The sequence below is a fragment of the Coturnix japonica genome, chromosome 38 (genome assembly GCF_054131305.1).
Source record: "Coturnix japonica strain WE chromosome 38, WE-NBRP24, whole genome shotgun sequence".
NCBI lineage: Eukaryota > Metazoa > Chordata > Aves > Galliformes > Phasianidae > Coturnix > Coturnix japonica.
Window position 1 is genome coordinate 1,403,752 of NC_140700.1, and position 21,619 is coordinate 1,425,370.

At 52.4% G+C, this 21,619-nt stretch overlaps 1 protein-coding gene and 1 long non-coding RNA gene across 3 annotated transcripts in view; one reads left to right on the forward strand and one right to left on the reverse strand.

Annotated features, from left to right (window-relative positions):
• Positions 1-1,364: 1,364 nt before the first annotated feature.
• LOC146754759 (uncharacterized) lies at positions 1,365-2,269 on the reverse strand. Its single transcript, XR_014938618.1, has 3 exons — positions 2,120-2,269; positions 1,910-2,007; positions 1,365-1,818 (listed from the first exon to the last, which is right to left on the reverse strand). It is a non-coding gene; the product is annotated as an uncharacterized LOC146754759 (long non-coding RNA).
• The window catches only part of LGR6 (leucine rich repeat containing G protein-coupled receptor 6), a 72,761-nt gene continuing 52,862 nt past the window's right edge, over positions 1,721-21,619 (forward strand). For both annotated transcript variants that reach the window (XM_032449289.2, XM_085526726.1), the window contains exon 1: positions 1,721-1,911. In XM_032449289.2, coding sequence (XP_032305180.2) covers positions 1,721-1,911 — 191 coding nt within the window. The remainder of the gene's footprint in view (positions 1,912-21,619) is intronic.

Here is a 21,619-nt window from a genome sequence, read left to right on the forward strand (position 1 = left end):
CTCAGTTGTGGCAGTAGTAATGAGCAGCCAGTATCTCATGGGCTGCAGCAGGGACTGGAGGCCAACAGACAAGCTGGGGTGATACCAAGCCCCTGAAATAGCATGGAACAAACAGAGGGCACAGTTTGCCCATGGGGCAGAAGGCACACTGGTGGTTTGCTGAAAACAGCAAGCAGCCCGCAGCCCTATGGCTCAGTGACCCTCACCTCTGTCACAGCCTGGGACTGTCCTCAGCTCTGGCAGCATTCTGTGAGGAGTGGGGTGCTTTGAGGGCTGCCGAAGTGATGCACAGAGGCAGCTCAGCTCGCTGCAGAGCTGTGCTTGTCCCATCTTCCCAACCCACAACTGCCACTAGAGGACAACACAGACGTGGCATGCAGTGCAGGAACGCATCCCCTCATGTTCACAGCAGTGAGCTGGATGTGCAGCTCCAGCGCCGGTAACCAGGGAACCTCTCACAGCACACAGCAGTTGCAGTTAGAATCAGCTGAGAAGTGGAGCTTCCACCCCAGAGGGATGTACTTGGGTTGGCCATAGACACACGAAAGCTTTCAGGTCCTGCATTGCTCTCTGCCAGGGTCTGTGCATCAGCCCCAAACCCAAGCTCCATTTGGAGCAGAGCTTTTGGAGGAGACCCCCGTAGACCTCTGTGGATGAGGGATCACACCTCAGCCCTGCAGGATGTTTTATGTCCCCCACTTAGCACATATAACTCTCCCAACCTCTTTTAACCTGAGAGAATGGGGAAATCAGTTAGGAAATACTTTTACTGATGGAAACAAAAGCACCTTGTCAGGATGAGCAGCTGTGACATCCAGCTCCCAACACGTGCAGCTGCAGCGTGACATCTTCCTCAGCACGGCCACAGCCAGAGGTGAGACTCTGTGGGTCACAGCCGCCCAAAGCAGGGTCCTCCTTTCTCTGCCTGTGCCCCATCACCTCGAGGGGATGCAGAGGGAAGCTCTTCTCTGAGCAGCGTGGCTGCAGCTCACACCTCTGTTCGATGAGCATCTCTAATATCGCAGCATCCCACAGCCCATCAGAACGCACTGGAGACGCCCCACCGATCTCAGCCCCATGGCACTGACTGCCCCACACCCTGCATCTCCCTCAGCTTCTGCCCAGTGGATGGTGAGAGGAGCAAGGCAGGACCCAGCAGCTCGAGTTCAGGCCGGCTGCACTCGGACCTCCCCGCTGCCGGCGCAGTCACAGAGGCGTTATTTGGGGTTGTGTTTCAGCGCCCCGAAGTCTGAAGCACTTGAAGTGCACGTTGGGTGCTGCTGCCTCCCTGCTCGTGCTCCGGCTCTGCCTTCCCCTGCACTGCTCTCTGACCAAAAAACTCTGTTACAAAACAAGGGCTGCTCCCGGAGTTAACAACACGACTCTATTTGTTGAGGTTTCCTTTTTTTCCCCTCTCCCCCCACCCCCCCTTCTTCCCTTTGAATGAAATTCCTGCCAGCTCTAAGGGAGAGAGAGAGGGAAAGAGCAGAAGGTTTGACTCCTCCCATCGGAGCGCCTCACGCCCCTGCCCAGCCCTTGAAACCCAATAACCAAAATCATCCAACAATGCCTTCCCTTCCCCGGCTGCATCCCCACCGCTCTCCCCATTGCCGCAGGTCGGGCTCCCGGTGACGGAGCGCCTCGGGGCGTCCCCTCGGTGCAGCTCTCAAGGTGGGGTTGATCTCCCCCCCGGCTCCCCACTGCTTGCAACGAGCTGAGGATGGAGCGCTTCATCTTCTGGGGCGTTCTGCTGGCGTGCTGTGCCCACATCCGAGAGGCAGAGCCGGGCGCTGCGCCCTCGTGTCCGGCGCAGTGTCACTGCGAGCAGGACGGCATCGTGCTGTCGGTGGATTGCTCCGAGCTGGGGCTGCCCGAGGTCCCCTCCGCCCTGAGCCCTCTGACCGCCTACCTGTAAGTACAGCCTTTTTCTTTTTCCCCTTTGCGCCGCTTTCTCGGACCCTCCGGCTTTGGAGTTTTGTGCCAGGTTTCACCCAAATGACATTTCCTCTGCAAATTATAAACAAAAATGGAACAGTCGGAAATAAAGGAAAGCAGCAGTTCCTCCAGGAGCTGCCAAGCAGAGGCAGACCTCCCTCACCCCCATACCCCCTCTCCTTACCTGCCACCCCCACGCCCCTCCGCTGTTCGCAACACGAGGTTCTGCACGGGTTGCTCCGGGGTTGCTTTGCTGTATGGACCCGAATTGTGTGAGGGCAGAAGGGAGCGCTGGTGCAGAGCACTGACTGCCAGCTGCTTTGGGATCCCTCCTGTCAAAAGCTTCCACGGGTGTGATAACTCACGGAGTTGGGTTGGGCTGAGCCATCAGCTGTGCCCAAATTTCCTCTGAAATAAATATTAAAGTCCTACGGATGTTGTAGGTGCTTCCCCCCCCGCACCCCCTCGGCTGGATTTAAAGGTTTCTAATGGTCTCAATATCTCCCATTCCCCTGTGGTATGAATACCACAAAGGATTCCACTCCCGTAGGGATTGGGGGAGCCCGAAAGCTGGGCTCAGCTGTGCTGTCTGACGGTGTCCTATGGGCTGGAAACGACCCCACGTTATGACCGGGGGAGGGAGCACAGCGGTGGGTAATGGTGCACCCTGGGGAGGATGCTCGGTGCTTCTATCAGCAGAGAGCAATGCAGCAGGTCCAGAAGGATCTTGCTTTCCCCAGCCAGGTTTGCTGCTGCTGTGTGTGAGGAAGGGCAGGTGTTCACGTGTGGCATCCTGGTGTTCCGGGCCGGTTCTTGGATGCAGTTCCTACTCTGGAGGAGTTCAGCACTCTGAGTCCACGAGGGGCTCTGCAAAACACGTTTGTGGCCCAGTGAGAGCTCCCGTTCACCCGAGGGCATCGCTTTATGTACCGTGCAGGTGGGCAGCTGGGAAGAAAACAGGGCAGGAGAAGATGAATTTCACTATAGATCACGCACAGGGAGAGCTGTGCGAGGCAAGCTGTATTCCCATAGCAGAGCGGACCGCGGAGCACTTCGCACACGGGATTCCCCCCGCGCTGGGAGCTCCAGGCAGCCGCTGCCTCCCGTCCCCATTACCCCGCGGTGGGGAGGTGCGGGGACACGGAGCCCTCCGCCTCTGAACGGTGCTCCCGGTACGAAGCGGGTGGAGGATCTGCGGCTGCCACCTCCGCCAGCACCGCGCACACGATGGCGCCACTGACAGCGGATCGTCCGCCGTGCGGGGACGAGCGGTGTTGGGCGGACGCTGCCCCGAATCTCCGCACCGCGTCCCGCTGCATCCGGAGACCAGAGAGCCGAGGGATGCGGCCGCAGTGCTGCATGTCACAGCTCCGCCTACTGCTGCCAAGGGAGGGCTGCTCTGGGGGCTGAAGGGCGAGGACGGCAGCGAGGTGAGAGCACCGGGGATGGGAGCTGCCCTAGGAGGGCATCCCGGTCCCCTCCGCCCCTATACCCGGTACCAGCCCTGGAGAGGGGAGTGGGGGATGAAAACAGAACTTCGCCTCTGCTTCACCGAAGCGGACGGCACTGTTGCTGCTGCCTCACCCATTCCGAGTAGCTCTAATACCTCTGAACGACCCAACACCGTTACAGCTTTGGCCGCTGTTGTGGCTCTTTCTTTCCCCTCTAACAGAACGGGGCCGGGGGCTCTCGGGGACCTTCTTACTTTGCAGAGACGTTTGGAGACCCTCCTGGAATTTTGTAGCTGTCTGGGGGTCTGCAGGACCCGCATTGCCCTGAGCTGGGGCAGAGCAGTGGGGCCACAGCAGAGGGGCTCAGCCCCAGAGCTTCACCAAGAGCTGATGGGGTGGGATGGAACACGTTGTTTCACTGGGAAGGAAATGCTTAATGCATGCAGATCGGTGTTGATGGAATAGAAGAAATACTGAGAGAGATTCCAGCGCTTTCACTTCTCTCAAACTCTTCTTTAGAAGTTTCAATTTCCATATTTTCACCTGTTTGTGGGCTGTTTACCTGTCAGTCATTTAACGTTCACACTGTGGGACTGTGAAATTATCACAGCAAAACATCCTGACGTTTCTCAAACACGTTATATTGATGGTGGTGGTGGACACTTCAAATTGATTCGTTGGCTCTTTGTCGTGGGTTGGAAGGAAATGTACAGCTAAAGACTGAATTTCCAACCAGGTGGAAACCTGCAGGTCCTTGGAGGCTCTCCCTGTCTCCTCCTCCTCATCTCCCAGCCCCTCTGTCACAAACTCTGCTCCTTTTCGCCTCTCAGTATCTGCTAGAACAGTTTGGGTCCAACAGTGCTCGCAGTATCCCCAGTCAGGGCCCTGCTGTGGTCATTGTGCAGCCCCCAGCTGGCCATAGTGCTGCAGATCATCACTGAGTCTGCCCCCAGGTGCAGAGCAATTCCCTGCGGGGCTACTAGGGCGCGGGGTGTTAGCAATGTCCCCTTCTCGGTTGGGTACCGCCCGCGGCTCTGCAGGAGGGGGAGAACTCAGCCCTCCCCTGGCCGCTCCTCCGCAGCTGGCAGGGATTGCCGGCTCAGGTGTACGGGATGAGGAGCGCGCTGATGAAGGCAGCACGGAGCGAACGTGCACAAGGACATGGCTAACAGCGCAGCACCGCAGGGAGCTGCCATCCATACATCCGTCCGTCCTCCCCGCGCTCTGGGTCTCAGCATCGCGGTCCTTGCTCGCACCCAAAGCCCGTGGAGTCGTCCCAGTCTTCCCCCCCCCCCCCTCCTTTTCCTCCCTGCCCGCCCCCCGGGCTAAGCAATACGCCACAGCCTCCCCTCTCTCCCTCCCTTCCGTGAAGAATAAGCTCATAAATCTGCCCGGGGCAACGAAAACACTGAGCTCATGGCCCTTAGATCTGCGCAGGAGGAGCTCTCGCTGGCGATTAAAGGAGTTTAGGGTTTGCTTTGAAATACGCTTTGATTCTGGCAGAGGCTCCGGTGCCAAAAGGCAGTGATGGAGCTGCGAACGCCTCTCCCCCTCTGCACCTGCCTGGGTCAGGGAGCAGCAGGAGGGTGGAGGAGGGAGAGGGAAGCACGGCGCTTCCTTGGGGGCTACGTAGGACGGTGGGACCCCCCAACACTTCTCTACTGCCCTGCTTGAGGGATCCCTTCCCTTTCGTTGTGAGAGGTATCGGAACCCATGGGTAGACAGAGTAGTTTCCAGCACTCAGCATCCCTGTGAGGCACCAATTAGTAATGCTGCCCCTTATTCAAATCCCAGCAGCACACAGCGAGGCCGTGCAGAGGAACATCTCTGCTGAGTAAGGGGGGTGTGAGGCACGGTCTGCCTTTCCCAGGGTTATTGGTGTAGGGATGGCTCTGGCTCTCATTGCATCCCATACGGCACAGCTTGGAGAGACTACTCTGTTCTGGGCACTTCCCGACCTCAGCACAGTGAGTTTTCCTAACTGCGTGCATTGGTGCTGACAGACAGAAAACTCAGCTCCTATTTCTCATGGAGAACATGAGAAGGAATTCCAGTAGCAGGGAACCACCCCTGCTGCTCTGCTTTACCCCACTCCCCACCGCTCCCCCTCTGCTCCGGGTAGGTCGGTGCTGCAGGCACAGAAGCAGCGCTTCAGCCCAGGGGAGGAGGAGGAGGAGCAGAGGGCAGAGTGGGGCTGGATGCTTTCTCAGTGCCTGCAGGGTCATAGGAGCATCAGGGAGTCCTATGGAGCAGCCCCGCGGGGGGAGGTCACCTCCCTGAGTAGCACATGACCACAGAATAAGGGACATCCCTTTGGGGTCGGCTGTGGGGTGTTGATGCAAATGGAGCACCACCCACAGCCACACATCCCAACTGGGAGCTCAGGTAGGAGAGTGGGTGAGGCCTTCGGGGCATTGCTCCTCAGTGGTCCCACTCAGGTGAGCTCCATGGAGGCAAGAACTGCTCCCTGAACCCAGCAGCCCATCTTTAAGCTCACCTGTTTGCTATAGGAAGCTGCCTTGCTTTGAGCACCCTGATTACACAGGTGTAAATAGCAGCTATTTCACCTCTTTGACTAAACAAAAAAAAAAATACAAAAGAAAAGGAGGAGGAAAGGTTGGCTTGCATTAAACAAATAGATTTTTCTTTTTCTTCAGCTTTCCCATGCAATTAAAACTAAACCAAACCAAAACATATTTGTTTTGGGTATCCCTGAGATGTTTTGCTTTGACCCCAAAAGGAGAACTTTTGGGTTATTTGAAAACCTTTCAGCCCTTTGTAAGAGCTTTCACTGAGGGCAACACCATCTCCACTCCTTTCTTCTTTTCTGTGGAGCACAAACTTTAGGTGAATTCACCACTGTGGGTTCCCAGCCTGGATGTCACCCAGTGCCAATGGCCTCCCAGTGCCATTCCTGCCTGTCTGCATCCCACTGCACACACAGAGCCTTACAGCTGCACCCCCACGTCCCATAGGAACAGCCCCTTGTCCCATAGCAGCACCCCCATGTCCCGTGGCTACACCAACTTCCCAGGGAGATCAGAGAGCGTCCAGAAGAGGGGAGGAAGGAACCCACGAAGGCTCCTTTTGGCTTCAGAGCTCTCCTGCCTCTCCCCAGCTCCTGCCAAGACACCTTCGAAACACCTCTGAGACGTGTTGGGCACCGTGACTGGGCTGGAGGGGAAATCCACGCTCCCTTTGAAGTCTGAATACTTGAGGAGTCTTGGAATTATAGGGCTGTAATGTACAGGAATGTGTGGGGCTGTAATTGTGACTTAGATCCTTGGATGAAAGGTGCTACGTACATGCAGAAGGTATTATTATTATCGCTGTTATTATTGCTATTATTGTTACTACTATTATTATTATAGGGCTGTGATACGTGGATTGGAGATGAAAGTAGCACCAAAAGATCCTGAAAGATGGGAAGTGTCTTAAGGAAGTTTCAGGCTGGGATTTGGTTTGTCTGCATGGGGGACGGGGCAGGTTGGCTACATGCACTGAGAGCAGTGGGACTGTCATGGAAGGAGGTCTGTATGCAGACCCCCTCCCCAAAGCTCAGTTGCTCTGCAGGCTGTCTGCGGGAGGAGCTGTGCCAGGGAAGTTGCTGCAGGAAAAAATAATTAATGAATAAATAAAAGACATGGGACATTTTCAACATGCCTTCTGATCTCTGCCATCCCCAAATAAGGCTGTGGGGGTTGAGTCTTCAGGCATACATAGTGGTGGCTCTCAGGAGGGCTTAGGGATGGGTGATGTGGGAGGTGGTGGCACCAGAGACAAGACCATACCCAGCCTCAGTGTTACAACCGTGCCTGATGGAGGAGGATGGACGGATAGATCCAAAGACCTATCCTTGGTGCCAATCACACTCCAAACAGACCTCACCTGCAGAGCAAGTGGAGATCATGGCCCTGACACTGGGATTTGGGTACAACCATGTAGTGCTGTTAAGCAAAACTTGCCACCAGATAGCAGTAAGCAGGTTGTTGGCAGCCTGACCACTACGGCTTCCTGAGAATGTTTGTGTTCTGGTCTTGTTACTCCACATGCCTTGTAAAATCTGATGCACAGGAACAGGGCATGGACCCAAACCAGAGCAGCCGTGGAGCATGGAGAGCCATTGCAGTTCAACCACTGCATGGCTCCCACTGCCCAGCAGGAGGGCTCAGCTCCCAGCCCTGCCCCGCTCCTCCCCAGCAGAAATTGTGTGCTTTGAATTCCATGCTCAGTGCCCACCACACTTTCCCTCAGAAAGGGCTGTTTCCAGCAGTGTGGGCTCTCAGATGTTGTCATCTTGGGATATTGCTGGCTTTCAGTTGTTGCTCACACTGCTGCAACTTGTCTGGACAGGACAGGTGAAGTGCATGAGCAGAGGGAGTGCCACTGAGTCACCTGCAGGGCATCTGGTTTCCAGATGTGCCCCATACACTTCAGTGCCTTTCTCACAGTTAGATGGGGCCACAGGTGTTGGGGTCATCCCCTCATGGATCTGCTTCTGAAAGGGGAGGGAGCAGAGCTGGAGCACGAGCAGGCGGCAAAGGTTTCCATGTCCTGCAGCTGTGGGAGCTGGGAGCAAATGTGGCTGCTGGGAATCCCCTCTTCTTCACACAGAGCAATGTCAGGGTCAGAGCCCTGCCTGGGTCTGTGGAGAGGAAGGATGGAATGGCTGTCTCTGCTGTCCAGCAGGAAGAGGCAGTGGGGCAGTGCTGGGAGCTGAGTGCAGGCAGCATGGAGCACGCAGGCTGCGGTCCAGCATATGGCAACCAGAGGTGGGAGGTTTGCATAAGCTCTGCCTACTGTTTCCCAATCTGGGAGAGCATCAGGGAACACTGAGCTTGCCCATAGATCTTGGCCATAGCCAGGCTAAACCCCCCACCGTGTAAAACCTCCTTGTAATTAATGAACCTTCTTCCCATTAAGTGTCACAATGGAACAATTCATTATTACTGATGTGTGCAGACTGCACATTCCTTTGGCTCTGCTGCCTCCTACAAAAATGTGGAGACAGATCTGCTTAGAGATGAGTCTGTCTCATCTGCTCTGTCTCTGGTTATTTGCTCATTGCAGGTACTGTTCTCCAGCTCTTCAACCTGGACCTGCTTCTTAACCTCCCACATCTCAGCTTCCAGCTGATGCAGACAAGCAGTTTTGCCCTGGAGAATATCTGTCCAAAGAATACAAATAAGAGGGGGATGGATTTGAAACACTGGTGGAGTGTGACAGCACTGCTCAGAGCACAGCCACCAGCAGAGATGCCACAGCTTCCACACTTCCATGGAGTACAGCCACTCCAACTCATTCCTGCTGTCAAAAGTTTCTGCTTTTACCCCGAAATTCTCAGCAACAACATTGTCTGTGAGTTTCTTTCCTCTACCTGGAGGGCACTGCGTGGGGCAGAGGAAGGTCACTCAATAACAACCAGTGGAGGTGACCTGATGGAGACAGCCTGCACCCAGTGTTCTCAGGACATCCTGCACTTATCCTGCATGGTGCTGGCACTTGACTCGTGCCTTGCAGTCTGCTGAGAGAGATGCAAGCCCTGGAAATCGTGGATGTAGTGGGCCAGCCCAGCAGAGGCTGGAAACCTATCAGCCGTGCTGGCCAGGGCGTTTCAGAAGCTGCTGGATAGGGTGGATCTACTCCAGCACTTCGTGTTCCTTTCTCCTCCCCCATCTCATCCAGAATGATCTTGGAGACAGACTGAGTCAGTGCTGTGACTTCTCAGTGGGCATTAATTGTGTCAGAGCTACCCATGTGTGTGTTCATGGTCCATCCGTGTGCAGGCTCAGGGTCTATCTGTGTGCAGGAGTTCCTGGCCCCCACAATGTAGGCGGTGGCTGAGGCTTTGCCAGAAGTGACTGCTCGTGTGGCAGCTTCCCTGTTTCCAACCAACTTAAATGCTTCTAGTCTGTTCCTCTTTATAAGAAGGTGAACAAGGAGAAAACACTACAATAACCCATTTGACACACTCAGAGCATGCATTACATCCCTACTGTTGTGGCTTTGTAGGGTTTAAGCTTCTCCACAAAAGCAACCACTGAAAACAGAACAGAGTGGAAGCAGAGTGTTTTTCCAGAAAGAAACAAGATCTCTAACACAGGAAAGGCAGATCAAGGCTCTTTGAGGAGCTGTTTGCTGCTGAGAGCAGGAAGCTTTTGGGATGGCAATATGAGCATCTCATTATTTACCATCTAGCACTAGTGTTGTTGGAGACAGGCTCCCCAGGACTGGGATGCTCCTTACAGAAGCCATGCATATTAACGTGAGAGAGAGAAGGCTATAGGCAGCTCTAATTAGCCCAAAGGATGCCTGTGGGCTGGCATGGAAAGGGAGCTGTGTGGCATCCCTTCAGTTCTGGGGTTGCCTCTGGTAATATAAGGGTTGGAATAAGAGGAACATTAAGTTCCTTTCCAAGCCAAGCCATTCAATGGGTCCATGCTTCTATCTGCCATCACGTGTCCTAGGCTTCTTTTTGGCATTTGCTGGCATTTGCTGGAATGAAGGAGAAGGAGGAGAAGGTCTCCGGGAGTTGTTCAGTGTGGATTATTCCCAAAGCAATGAAGCGCTGTCTGTGAACCTTCTCAGAATTCAATCCTTGATGGATTTCACACTCCAGAGGATCGCTGAGCAGACCAGAGGTGGGGAGTGGTTTTTCAAAAGTCTCTTGGTGGGGATTCATGAAAGAGTGAAAGAGCTCAAAGGTGTAATTTATTTGGTTGATCTGAGCAGAAACTGTGAAAGCCCCCCTCACCCTTCCCAAAAACCACAATGGCTCCGTTTTTCAGAGTGAAGTTTGTAGGTGTTTTGTCTAGACTGCCTCTCCTTTGATGGAGCTGGAGACTCCTGACAATGAAAATCTGGCTGGGCTTTAAAGACTTCCTTTGATTTTTCCAGATGGGACTGTAATCCCAAGTGCTCAGCCTGGCCCAGTCTGCTGCTTTGTAATTTAATGGAACGGAGAGTGAAAGCGTTGATGGACCTCAACTCGTCGGTCCAGAGAGCTGTACAGATAAGTGAACGGAATAATGCTATGGAAATACTGGAAACAGGGTAACATGTACCCAGTCATCCAAACACTACAAGCCCAACCATCACCTCAGAGTTTATTTTCTTTATTTACTCATTGCCTTAAAGTCAATAAGTGACAATGAATAGCTCTTCTGTTAGCAACAGGACAAGACGTGTTCTCCAAGAAATGGACCTCATTCAGGAATCGCAGCAGGCAGAAGTCACAAGAGATGGTGGCATTTTGAAGGAGCTGGGGTGTGATTTGTACCTTCAGTGTAGGTCGGGTGAGTCACACTGCAGGAGGATCAGCCCCTCTTCGTGGAACTATAAAGGGAACCCAAGTCTAGCTCAGATGTAGACAAGTGTGTTGTAGGCATCCAAACAGTGGTGATGTTCAAACATCCCCTCTTCCAGTAATTCCAGGAATGGGGAGATCATTTGGTGAAGTCTTTAATTAATTGGTGATAAAAGTTAATGAAGCTAATAAAACGCTGAAACCTAGTAACTGTCTTTGGCGTGGCCAAGTCTGTGATTTCTCAGGGTTCATTTCCATTGCCTCTGGGGAGGTGAAGCCCAGGGATCCGGTGGAAGAGCTGTCAGGATTTCACCTCTCTAATTTGGCACATTGTGACGGCTCCAATACACTGAGCCCACAGTCTGCACAGGTTGGTTCACACCCCATGACAAAAAGCAATGCTGTTGTCCTGGATTATTGTTACAAAAGAAATCTAATGAATCTCTACAGAAAAAAAAACAACAAACAACCAAACACCAGAATTCTTTTATTTTTGCAAGCTAAGTGCATGAGCTGGGCTCAAAGGCACTCAAAGCGTCTGCCTCTGGTCCAAATATTCCCTTTCTTTTCATTCTTTGGGGACGCTCTTCCCAAATTACAAGACTTCTGAGGTACAGCTTTGTAAATACGTGAGCTGCCATCTCATTTCCAAGATCAAGGGCTATGGGTGCATTTCCTGCACTTGTGGGTCCTCTGGGGTTAAAAAGGAGGATCAGAGGCCTGGATTACCTTCTGCACCAAAATACCTGCTCTCTAAGGTTCAAGCTCCAGAGCCTGGAAAAGAGGCAGCAAAAGAGAGAGAAAGATTTGTGAAATGAGAGCATTGGCCCTTAGCACTGCTCCCAAGTCCTTTTTCTCCTTGGTTAGTCGGGCAGGTCCTGCCTTACTGCCCCGGCTGGTTCCAAGTGCCTTTGACTTGGAGCTTAGGGAAATGTTCCTTTTGCCACCTCTTCCCCTGCTGTTCCTTCTGCCAGTGTTCAGAGTGGTTCCCATGCTGGAAAATACTTTTGTGGAAGCATTTGGCTTCACTGGGGGCTTTAAGCCCATTGTGGGTGCAGTGTGCTCTCACCAGGTGGGAACTGCTTGTGGAATGGCTGCAAAACCAATGGCCTTACCAACACCTCCCCCACTTCCCTTACCTTATTACAATAATAACTTCTCAAGAGCTTTATCCCACATTTCCTGCTTCCTCCCATTCAGTCCATCCCTGGCCAGAGACCCTCTGACGGATGTCTGTGTTGCACAATTTCCATGCCATGGTACATCTGGGGTCGTGTTGCCCAAAAACAGAGCAGCTGCAATGACAGGTCCTGCTGATACCGCTGTGCTGTGAAATGCAGGCTGCCCCAAGGGGCCTGCAGGGAAGCTGGCCCCAAAGCACGAGGTTCTGCCATCACATTCTCAGACAATGCTCTGAGTGCTGTGGGCTGACGCCTGCCCATGGGAGAGACAGAGAGAGGAGTTTCTCTTTCAGGGCTTTTGTCAATGGAAAAATGCATTTTTCTCCTCAAATTGAACACTTCCTTCAGAACATCGCACTCTTTGCCAGAATGTCTCAAATTTCCACTGGAAAAGCTGAGTTGTGAAGCACTGAGTGGCGTCTTCCAACCCTCAACCAGAAGCTCTTGGCTGAGACAGAACCCTGTTGGACTCACAGAGACCGAACCGTACAGGAGGAGGCACCTGCAGCTCAGACAGCCCTGCAAATGGGGCTCCTCATCAGACCCAGAGGGACCATGATGTGACAAGGATGCTAACACTGGAAGTAATTCAATGTGTTTGAGAGTGTCCATTTGGATGAAGGATGATGTCATTCAAGGGAAGCTGTGAAAATACAAAGACATTCAGAGTTTTGCAGCCTTTGCCTCCACAGATCATTGGAAAAAACGGGTGCCAACTTGCCAAGCTTTGCTTTGCTGTCCCATCAGTGTATCTGGAAAGCAAAACCTTTTCCCCACCAGAAGCCCACCGCGTTGCTCTGTTTTGTAGTGCTGGATTGTCCCAGCACAGCAAGAGGCAGTGACTGCCCAGCACTGTGAATGGCACCGAGTTTATTTCCCTGTGGTGGGATGGAGGAAAGCAGATTTTCTGTTCCTTAATATTTATCTGTACAGCTCTTTGCACGGAGGCAGCAATGCCAGGGGGACCTTTCATTTCATTACTCCTTTAGCTGTTCTTGTCTTTGTGACCCAACAGCGATAGCAGCTGCCTCTGGTGGCAGGTGATGCTGGGAGGTGCTGGGCTGAGGGCAGCGGTGTTTCTGCAGGGCCCTGAGTGAGTGAGAAGGGACAGAGAGCTCTGCGGTGAATGCTGGAAGCACAATAGAAAAAGTGGGAAAAGCCATGACATTTTTGTCCAGTGAGTACAAAGCAGAAAAAACAAAGTCCTGCTTTTGCAGCGGGGAGATGTGGGCAGTGAGCGCTCCAGAAGATGCTCCTCTCCAACCACAGCAGCAGCCAGATGCGAGCATGGAGCAGGGCTGCTGGGATGGGGGGGTGGGATTTGAGGGGGAGATGCTGAGGTGTGGCAGCCATCAGCAGTGTGAGAGCTGGAGGTGTGGGCTCAGAGCAGGAGGTGCTGTGGGCAGGATCCACGCGGTGGTGCAGGAAGATGAGCTGTGCCATGATGCCGGAGCATCCTCCTGTGTGCAGAGCTGAGCTCGTTGCTTTCTTCTCCCTGCTGTCAGGAGATTTACTGCTTGTGGTAGGGAAGACAGCAAAATTAATAGTGCAGACTCCTTTGAAGACTCAGACTGAACGGAAGGATGGTCTGGCATGGATGGGAGCTGCGCTGTTGCAGCCAAGCCCTCAGCCTTCCTGCAGGCCCAGCCCGGACAGCAGCTGAAACCCTGCAGATCCAAGGGCTGCTGCTTTTGGAGAAAAGGCACTTTCTGCTGAAATCACCACTCTGACAGCTCTGGCCAGGGGCCAGAAAACGTGTGGTTGGAGTTTAGAAGCTTTTCTGCTGACGTGTGTGTGCTGGAGGTGATTGAGCAGTGATGCTCCCTTACCTTTCGCTGCCTGGACTGTTTGTGTCTCAGGGTCTCCACAAAACCAATCCTGCTTGTTTCCAAAGGTTCTCAAGGGTTTAGTGAAGGGAGGGACCAGTGGATCATCCCATGGGTAGACTGGAATAAAGGGGATCACACACTTCCAAGCTTCCCCCACTGACAGCAGCTCCCCAAAGCCCTGTTGCCTTTGCAGGATTTATAGACAGATATGTCACAGCAGATGTAGGCACAATGCCCATGCAAGCACAGCACAGTCATTGAGCAACTTGTGCAGCAGCTCTGAGTCCCTTCTGACTATTGCTGTGCTGGTAGGGAAGGCAGTGGAGCTTTCTCTTACAGTTTTTCACATAGCAGAGAAAATGCACAGAGTGCAAATTCAGAGCATCACCACTAAGGACAGTACAGCATATATTGATGCTGGTCTTTGGGAGCGTTCTGGCATTGAGAAATGTTATAGCATGGCAGGAGAGCAGGATGGTAAGGAGGGAGGAAGGAGGTGCAGCAGGCGTCAAGACTGGCTGAGAGGTCTGTAATCTGGTGGTGCCATGGCAGCAGCCCTGGGTGTCGACTTCATAGAATCATAGAATAGCTTGAATTGGAAGACCACTAAAGGCCGTGAGGTCCCTCTTCTTGCAATGAATAGAGACAGCCACAGCTCCATTGGGTGCTCAAAGGCCCTCTCCTGACCTTGGCTGTCTCCAGGACATCCTAAGCCCCATCCTCTCCAGACAATGAGAAGTGCTAGTGGTTGTCTCCATGAATTCAATATCAGTGTCCCAGGTCACTGTTTGGAAGACCAACTGGTAAGGAACTGAGCAAGTTTTGATTACAGGGCACAGGTGGCAGTGCATGGGTGGCTGGTGGCAATGCCAGACCTTCACACTTCTTAGAGCTTTAAGCAAAACAGCTCTTGGACTCACACCATGAACTGAGGCTCTCTCATTTGAAAAAGGGATTTCCTGAGCTTCTTAAGACTCAGAATTCAGAACGCAAACAAAAGAAACCCAATATTCTTCATTGTTAACCCTTTTGCCCAAGCAAGTAGGCAATATCCAGAGTCATGATGGGCTGGTTTTGTTAAGATGAAAAGTAAATTATAGGAGTTGGGTGTATTCTTGATGTAATCTCATTTATTTACCAAGAACACATGCTGGAGCCTGTTCCCCTGAGCACTGGCAGAACAAACAGCCACCAGCTTGGCTCAGAAATCCCACACCTGCTCCTCCATGCCCAGGAAGCCCTACCCTGTCACCCAGCAGCAACCAAGACCAAGGGCCATCACCTGCAACCTGACTTTAGGACTCAGTATCACAAATCCACATGGATTTTGTTCTGAACATCCTCTGGAGGAGTGAGTAGCAATAATCAGGATGATGTTTTTCAAGTCTGTTTGCTGAGGCTGGTCTGAATTTTGGAGATGGGTCGGATCTGTTCAGAACGTACAGCCATTGCTGGAAGGGAACTGCAGTACACAGGTGGGCTTGAAAATGTGATGTCTCCTTTAAGATAATGAGTATTTGAATAATTCTGCAAGCAAGCAAGATGCTTGAAAGCCAGAGATGGGCATCTCTGGTGTTCAAAGGAAGGTGAGAAGGAAGAACTCCCATGAGCCCATGTAGCACTTCATGCCCTTTCCATGACCACCACCTCAGTTCATCCCATGTGGGACATGCTCCATTTCCAACAGCGTGGATATCTCCTGTAAGCAGGGACCAGAGGCGGCACAAGACTTCAGCTCTCCAACAGAGGCAAAGTTTCAAAAGCTAAAGGCAGTTCCCATTGATAGCTGAGAGTCCGTGTCACCCTGCTGTCCTCGGGGCACAACACTGGTTTCCATGAGAGAAGCTCAGAGGCCTAGATGCTTGGATTGCCTAATTCTGTGGCCAAATCCCCACCTCCAGTCCAGGCTTCTCTTCACATTTCAAGCACTGAGAAGTGGAGAGCAATGCCAGATGGGGACACAGGAGTCCAACTCTGTGCTGCTCTCTGCTGGGGCACTGGCAAATGAAGAGGTTGTGGTCACACTCAACTTCATTTCACACACCCCATCCATCAAAGGAAGCTTGACCCAGCCCAGCTGACCACCAGAGCAGGGTGGGGACCACTTAGAGTTCCTGCAGGACCATCGGCCTTTGGTTTGTGGCAGCTCAAGATAGCGAGGGAGTGAAGAACATCTGCACAGCACCTGTGGAGTCTGCTAACATGACTGAGGTCTCCATCAGTCCATCAGCCATCATTCTCCACAATAGTCTGGGTTAACACATCACTCTGTGGCCTTGATTCCCTTCCCAACGTTCCACATACTGGTGGCCCATGGGAGTCATGCCATGCTCTAAGGCACAACATAGAAAAGGGCTTTGTCTCTCTCTGTGCCTCAGTCTGTTGGGGCAGTGGAAGACTAATGCTCCAAAGCTGAGTCCAAAACTCGGATGGGGGCAAATGACACAACCACCAGTTTTCTCCAGAAATGTTTTGCATGCTTGAAATGCACAAGATGAAAAAAAAAAAAAAAGAAAAAAAAAGATGAGGCTAACGTTGAATGGGAGCACTAAATCAGATTGGGCTCTTGGAGAGGGCTCTGTGTCTCACTGCCATGAAGAAATGCCACCTTCTACCTTATGGGCAGGGAAAGGACCTGGAGCACTGCAGACCATGGCTTTGAAGATGGTTTATGCAGGATCAGGCTGCCAGCAACCATCCCAGTCATGGGAAGGTGTCTGCCCATACCCCAAGGAGCACGGCCACATCCCAGGTGGGGAGGTATTCAAAACCCCAAGTGTTTCCTGGATTACCCACACAAACACCTCAACCTCTGTGCTGAAGGTCAGAACATCTCAAACCAGGCAGAGGAGTCCTGCTCACAAGACGTAGTCCCAGCCCTCCCCAGCATTAAGCTGAACAGATCCAGCCTGAGTAACACCTGCACGAGGCAGGCAAGGCTGGATGCCTCCTGAAGGCAGACATCCATGGTTGGAGCTGCCTCGTGGGGATCTCCTCCCCACCCAGCTCTCCTTGGTCTTCCCTGCTTTATTCTTCTCTCTTATAGTACATCCTGTGTTTCCCAAGCCCACTGATTGTTCTCCCTTTTGTGCCGGGGCAGACAGCCGGGCTCCCCAGACAATAGACAGGCTTCACCAGTGACTGGGAAAGAGAGGTGGAAGATTTACAGCCATGAGGTAATGGGCTGGAGGAATTCAAACTTTCTTTGCTTTAGGAACTGCCTCCCTTGTCGGCTTTGTCAGCAAAGTGGAGACAGGGAGGGTCCCAAGCTCCATTCAGAGAGCTGGGCCAGACCTGAATCCTTGGGCTGGGACTGTTTTCAGCCTCTGGGTGCAGCTCGCTCTGCCTGCTTTGACACTTCTTTTGCCAGGTTTCTCAACCTCGTGGAGCTGGTGACCCCCCTCTCCTTTATTCAGAGCACAAAAATGTCCCAACCCTTTTTCCATTTACCCCCAGCTGTAAGAATCAAAACGTCTCCGGATGCCTTTGATAGTGCATCAGAACACGGGCAGGCAGTGCTGCACGCCAGATAACGCAAAGCGTGTGGGTGCACAGCGAGGCCAGTGGGAAGCTGTTGGTGCAAAAGGTGAGCTGTTGTGGGCTGCGTGGGGGCGAGAAGGCATCCACTTACAGCCAGAAGAAATGCTTTTGCAACTTGCAGCTGCCCGCATGGTTTCAGCAGTCCCTCCTTGATGTGGGTGCAGCAGGCACAGACTGGGAAATGCAGTTTTTTGTCACAAAGGGCCATTTCTGGGGGGACCCATAACATGATTTCAGGCTGCCACGTTTAATAACTTGACTGCTCCAGGCAGGTGCTATGTCTGTAGTGAACGATCACTGTAAGCTAATACGTGTGTTGTGCCTGTATGACTCCATCACATCCCCCGCCATGGCTCCAGGCTGCTGAGTTTTGCAGCGTTCAAACACTGTGTAAGTGTGCTGAGAAGAAATGGCAAGATTACCCATTTTGGGCACACTTTGACACTGTGTTGCAAATAGGCTAGAAACCACCTGGCAGACTGCATGAAGCACACTGTGTTCCATGGGCAGCACTTCTCCTCGTCCAGCCCAGAGCTGGAAAGGGTGAAGGATGCTCTGGGGCCACAACTGTTGTGACCCACACAGAGCCAGCCTGGTTCCTTCACATTTGTGAAGGTATCACGGCTTCTTCCAAACAGTCTGGGGGCTCCATGCTGGGCACTGTTATCCCTCCAGCTTGGGCAGCAGTGTGTCTCACCTCCAGCCTGCTTTCTGCACACCTGGTCTGCAGGGTTGGCTGTCCTGCTGATGGATAACATCTGAGACATTCACCAACCTGCCTGGGAGCTTCTCCATCCCAGCTGCCTGCAGGGGAGCTGCAGGAGCGGAGTGCTGGAGGTGCCCACATGGGCTCAGCACAAAGCTGAGCAATCACAAAGGTTGAGTGGTTTCCTTTTCCTTAACCCTGATCAGCAATCAGAGCACCTTCATCCTGCAGCGATGATCTGGAAGTTGCTCGGAGCGGTGCGCGCAGTGACGTGCTTTGGTGAGGTCCAGTGTTGGTAATGGCCACACATTGCTCCCACAAGGGCAGAGCTTGGCAAGGCCGTAGCATCTGCATCATCCTTTGCCAAGGCTTGTCAAGACCTGATGTGGCTGAGCAGAACTCAGGTGGCCTAAGCAGTCTGGGAAGTCTTTGAGATCACATCTGTCGTGGGTGGTTTCCCCATTGCCTCAGTGTACTGGGGCTGCACAGGCTGGGAAGCAGCACCTGCATGTTGCCAGTGGCCCATAAGAATGAGCACAGATGGAGGTTTCTTCTCTAGATGAACTTTATCTCCTGATTTTCTGCCCTGTGTGATGCTTCATGTCTATCCCTGATGGATACCCTGATAAACAACTCTGGTGAATACCCTTGGTGTGCTCACCTCAGCCATGGTCTGTGAGCCCGAAAAACTCTGTTGGGTAGCAGGGAAGGCAGCAGGCAGAGCTCCTGTCCCAGGGCTGTGCCATGGATTCTGTCATCCCTTTGGATTTGGTGGGTGCTGTGCTGTAACATCCTACCTCTGTGTCGCATCACTTGGGTGCTTTCCTGCCCTGTTATCAGCAGGAACATCAGCATTTATGATTTCCTTTATTCAAAGTTTCACAAGGAAAGGAAAACACTCAGTGGTGGGGTTGGACACCAGGAGGGTCAGATCGTCCATCAAGCTGTGATGCTTCCCTCCATCAGCCCACATAGTTGGGCACACCACATTAGAGTGACTGGCTGCCTCTGACCAATGCCAGCACTGTGTCTCCAGCAGCTCTCACTCCATCTACCTCCCTGGAAATGGAGGAGGGCAGTGCTGTGAGCTTTTCCTAGCAGCAGTAGTTAACAGTTGGCCAAGGCTTAAAGCAGGATGGTTTACATTATTTTTGGGACAGGTTGAATACAATTGAAAACCCAGCATCCATAAAAGCACCTGCCAAGCCCAACTCTAAACATAAATCATCTGCAGCACCAGACCATCCTAAGCCAATCCTGCTCTGCTGTGTATTATTGCTTTCCGCTGCTGTGTGAGTGCATTACATGCATTCAGCCTTGTCACAATGCAGTTGTTCCTTCTCTTACTCCAGCACTGAGTACAACACCTCAAAGATGGGTGAACTGACACAACCAGGTCACAGCCTCACTTCTCAGAAGGTGTCACTTTGTGATGTCTTCTATTTTCTGAGGCCACTGCTCTCCTGATGCTCCATTTGTGGCTGGTATTATCTGGGCTGGAAGACTGACACAGACACAGTGAGCTCTCTGGGGGCAGTAGGAACTGCCAGCACTGAGGAAGGTGGCCACTAGGCTGAGCCCAGCCTTTCATCTGCTAATGAGGGGAACGACCTCCATGTGTTTCATTTCCACTGTGGGCAGCTCTTTTCTGGGGGCAGGACAGGCAATGAGGTGATTAGAAGCATCCTTTAGCATTGCCATGCACGGGCAAATGAGTCCCAACAACATAACAGAGTATGTGAACCTGTGATAAAATGCAGAGGGTTAAAAATAACCTACAGCTCCTCCCCATTTGTCTGTTTTGTTTTCCCTGGGGGTGGGGATCAGATTCATGGGCTGTAATCTGATGAGAACCACCTGAGAGGTTTCTCCACCAACTCAGAGTCAAACCCAGCCACCTCTCTTTGCTTGACCAAAGATCTGTAAAGACCTTTTGGGGTTGGATGCTGATCTCTGAGCAGTGGCTGTCTGAGAGACCCACAGAGTTTCCTGGTGTGGTGGCTGGAAGTCCAAGTGAGTGTGAGGATACCTCAGGTCCTCTGCAGCTGTGGGTTGGTATAGGCAAGGTCTGAAGGGGCTGCTGTTTAGTGCTGACTCTAAGCTGATACCTGGGCTTGTTTTCCCAGCTCACTTGCTGTTGCTGTGGGTCAGGGTGAGCTCACAGAGTGGCATTGGTATGAGCAGGGCAGTGATGCTGCAGTTCTGCCTCACACTACAGCACAAGCCAGATGGGAGCATTTGGAGCAGCCCACCTCCTTGTGTCTGCTGGCCAGCATTGCAACAGAGCTGGCACCACAGCAGTGTCAGAAACACCACAACTGAGTCTTCTGCCCATTTCAGGCATGGGAACACATCCTTGGCTCTTTGGGTTGTTTATGACACTGAATTGTCTTTGCTGGTTGGCCATGCTGGCTGGGAGTGTTTAGGAAGAGCTATTTAAACAGGCTTCTATAGCACAAAGTCTTTCCAAACCAAACATGGCAATGGCCAAAGTGTGAGCATTCCTGGGGTCTGTTTCTTAATGAGTGCTGCCTCCCAGGGCCACTTCTTCCAGGCTGACCCAGCTCCTGCCCATGGAGCTGCAGGTCAGTGGCCATAGATAGGCTGTGCTTATCAGTGCTGCACGTCTGCAGGCTGAGACTGGTGATTCTCAGCACACGTGTGCTGCACGGGCATCCCCACTGCTTCTTGCAGATGCTTGTGTATATCTGGATGTGCACTGTGTGCTTGTAACCCAACTGACTGCTTTGAGGCTGTAAAGGGTAATGGGATAAATGGGGTAAATGCAAGCAGCACTTGGAGCAAAATGAGGTGTAAGGGGGCTTTGGGGAGTGCTGAGTCTGAAAAAGAGTTTGAGTTCAGTGAACCACTGCAGCCACTGTGGTAGATACGATGGAGGGAGTTGAGGGTTGGCTGTGACATGGTCAGAGGATGCAGGTGCAGGGCATGGAGCTGCACACAGCCAAGGCATAGATGTGGCTGCTCTGCAGCCATTTGCCAGCAGAAATAAATCCCATCTGAGACCTTCAGCCCCCTCCTCCCCTATCCCCCAAGTTCTGCAAGCTTTGTTTCATAGAGCTTTCTGACACTATAGGAGAAGCTCCATGAAGTCAGGGATCTGGGTAGAAAGCCCTCAGCTTCAAGCTGGCACTTTAACAGCTCATTTTCCTCTGACCTGAGATCTTTCTTCACTTCTTGGATAATAGAAATCTCTTATCTCTGGAGCTGCTGGTCTCTTCTAAGGAACTGGAGGCACGAAGACACCGGCCTCACATCAATTCTCGTCCACTTATTTATTGCCAGCAAAGCTCCTGTGCTTTTCCAGGAACTTTAGAGAGCTGCTCCAGAAGTGCCAAATCAAGCAGAATCCTCCATTCCCAATTAATTGGGTTCCTGATGGGAAGAGAACGGTGTGTGCAGCTGCAGTGCTGACATCAGCATTTGGAAAGCTGAGGTCACAAGCGAGGAGATAAAGCCCATGTAAATGCAGACCCGTTCCCTCTGCCAGCTCTTGAACATGGTCACCCCTAGTACCGGAGCAGCAGAAGGGAATGCTGGTGGTGCACAGGGAAACACAATCTTTCATTACCTCCCGCAAAAGCTGTTCTCCATCAAAGCACATTTTCCAGGCAGCATATAGTAAAAGTGAAAGGTTGTGTTTCACTTTGGGT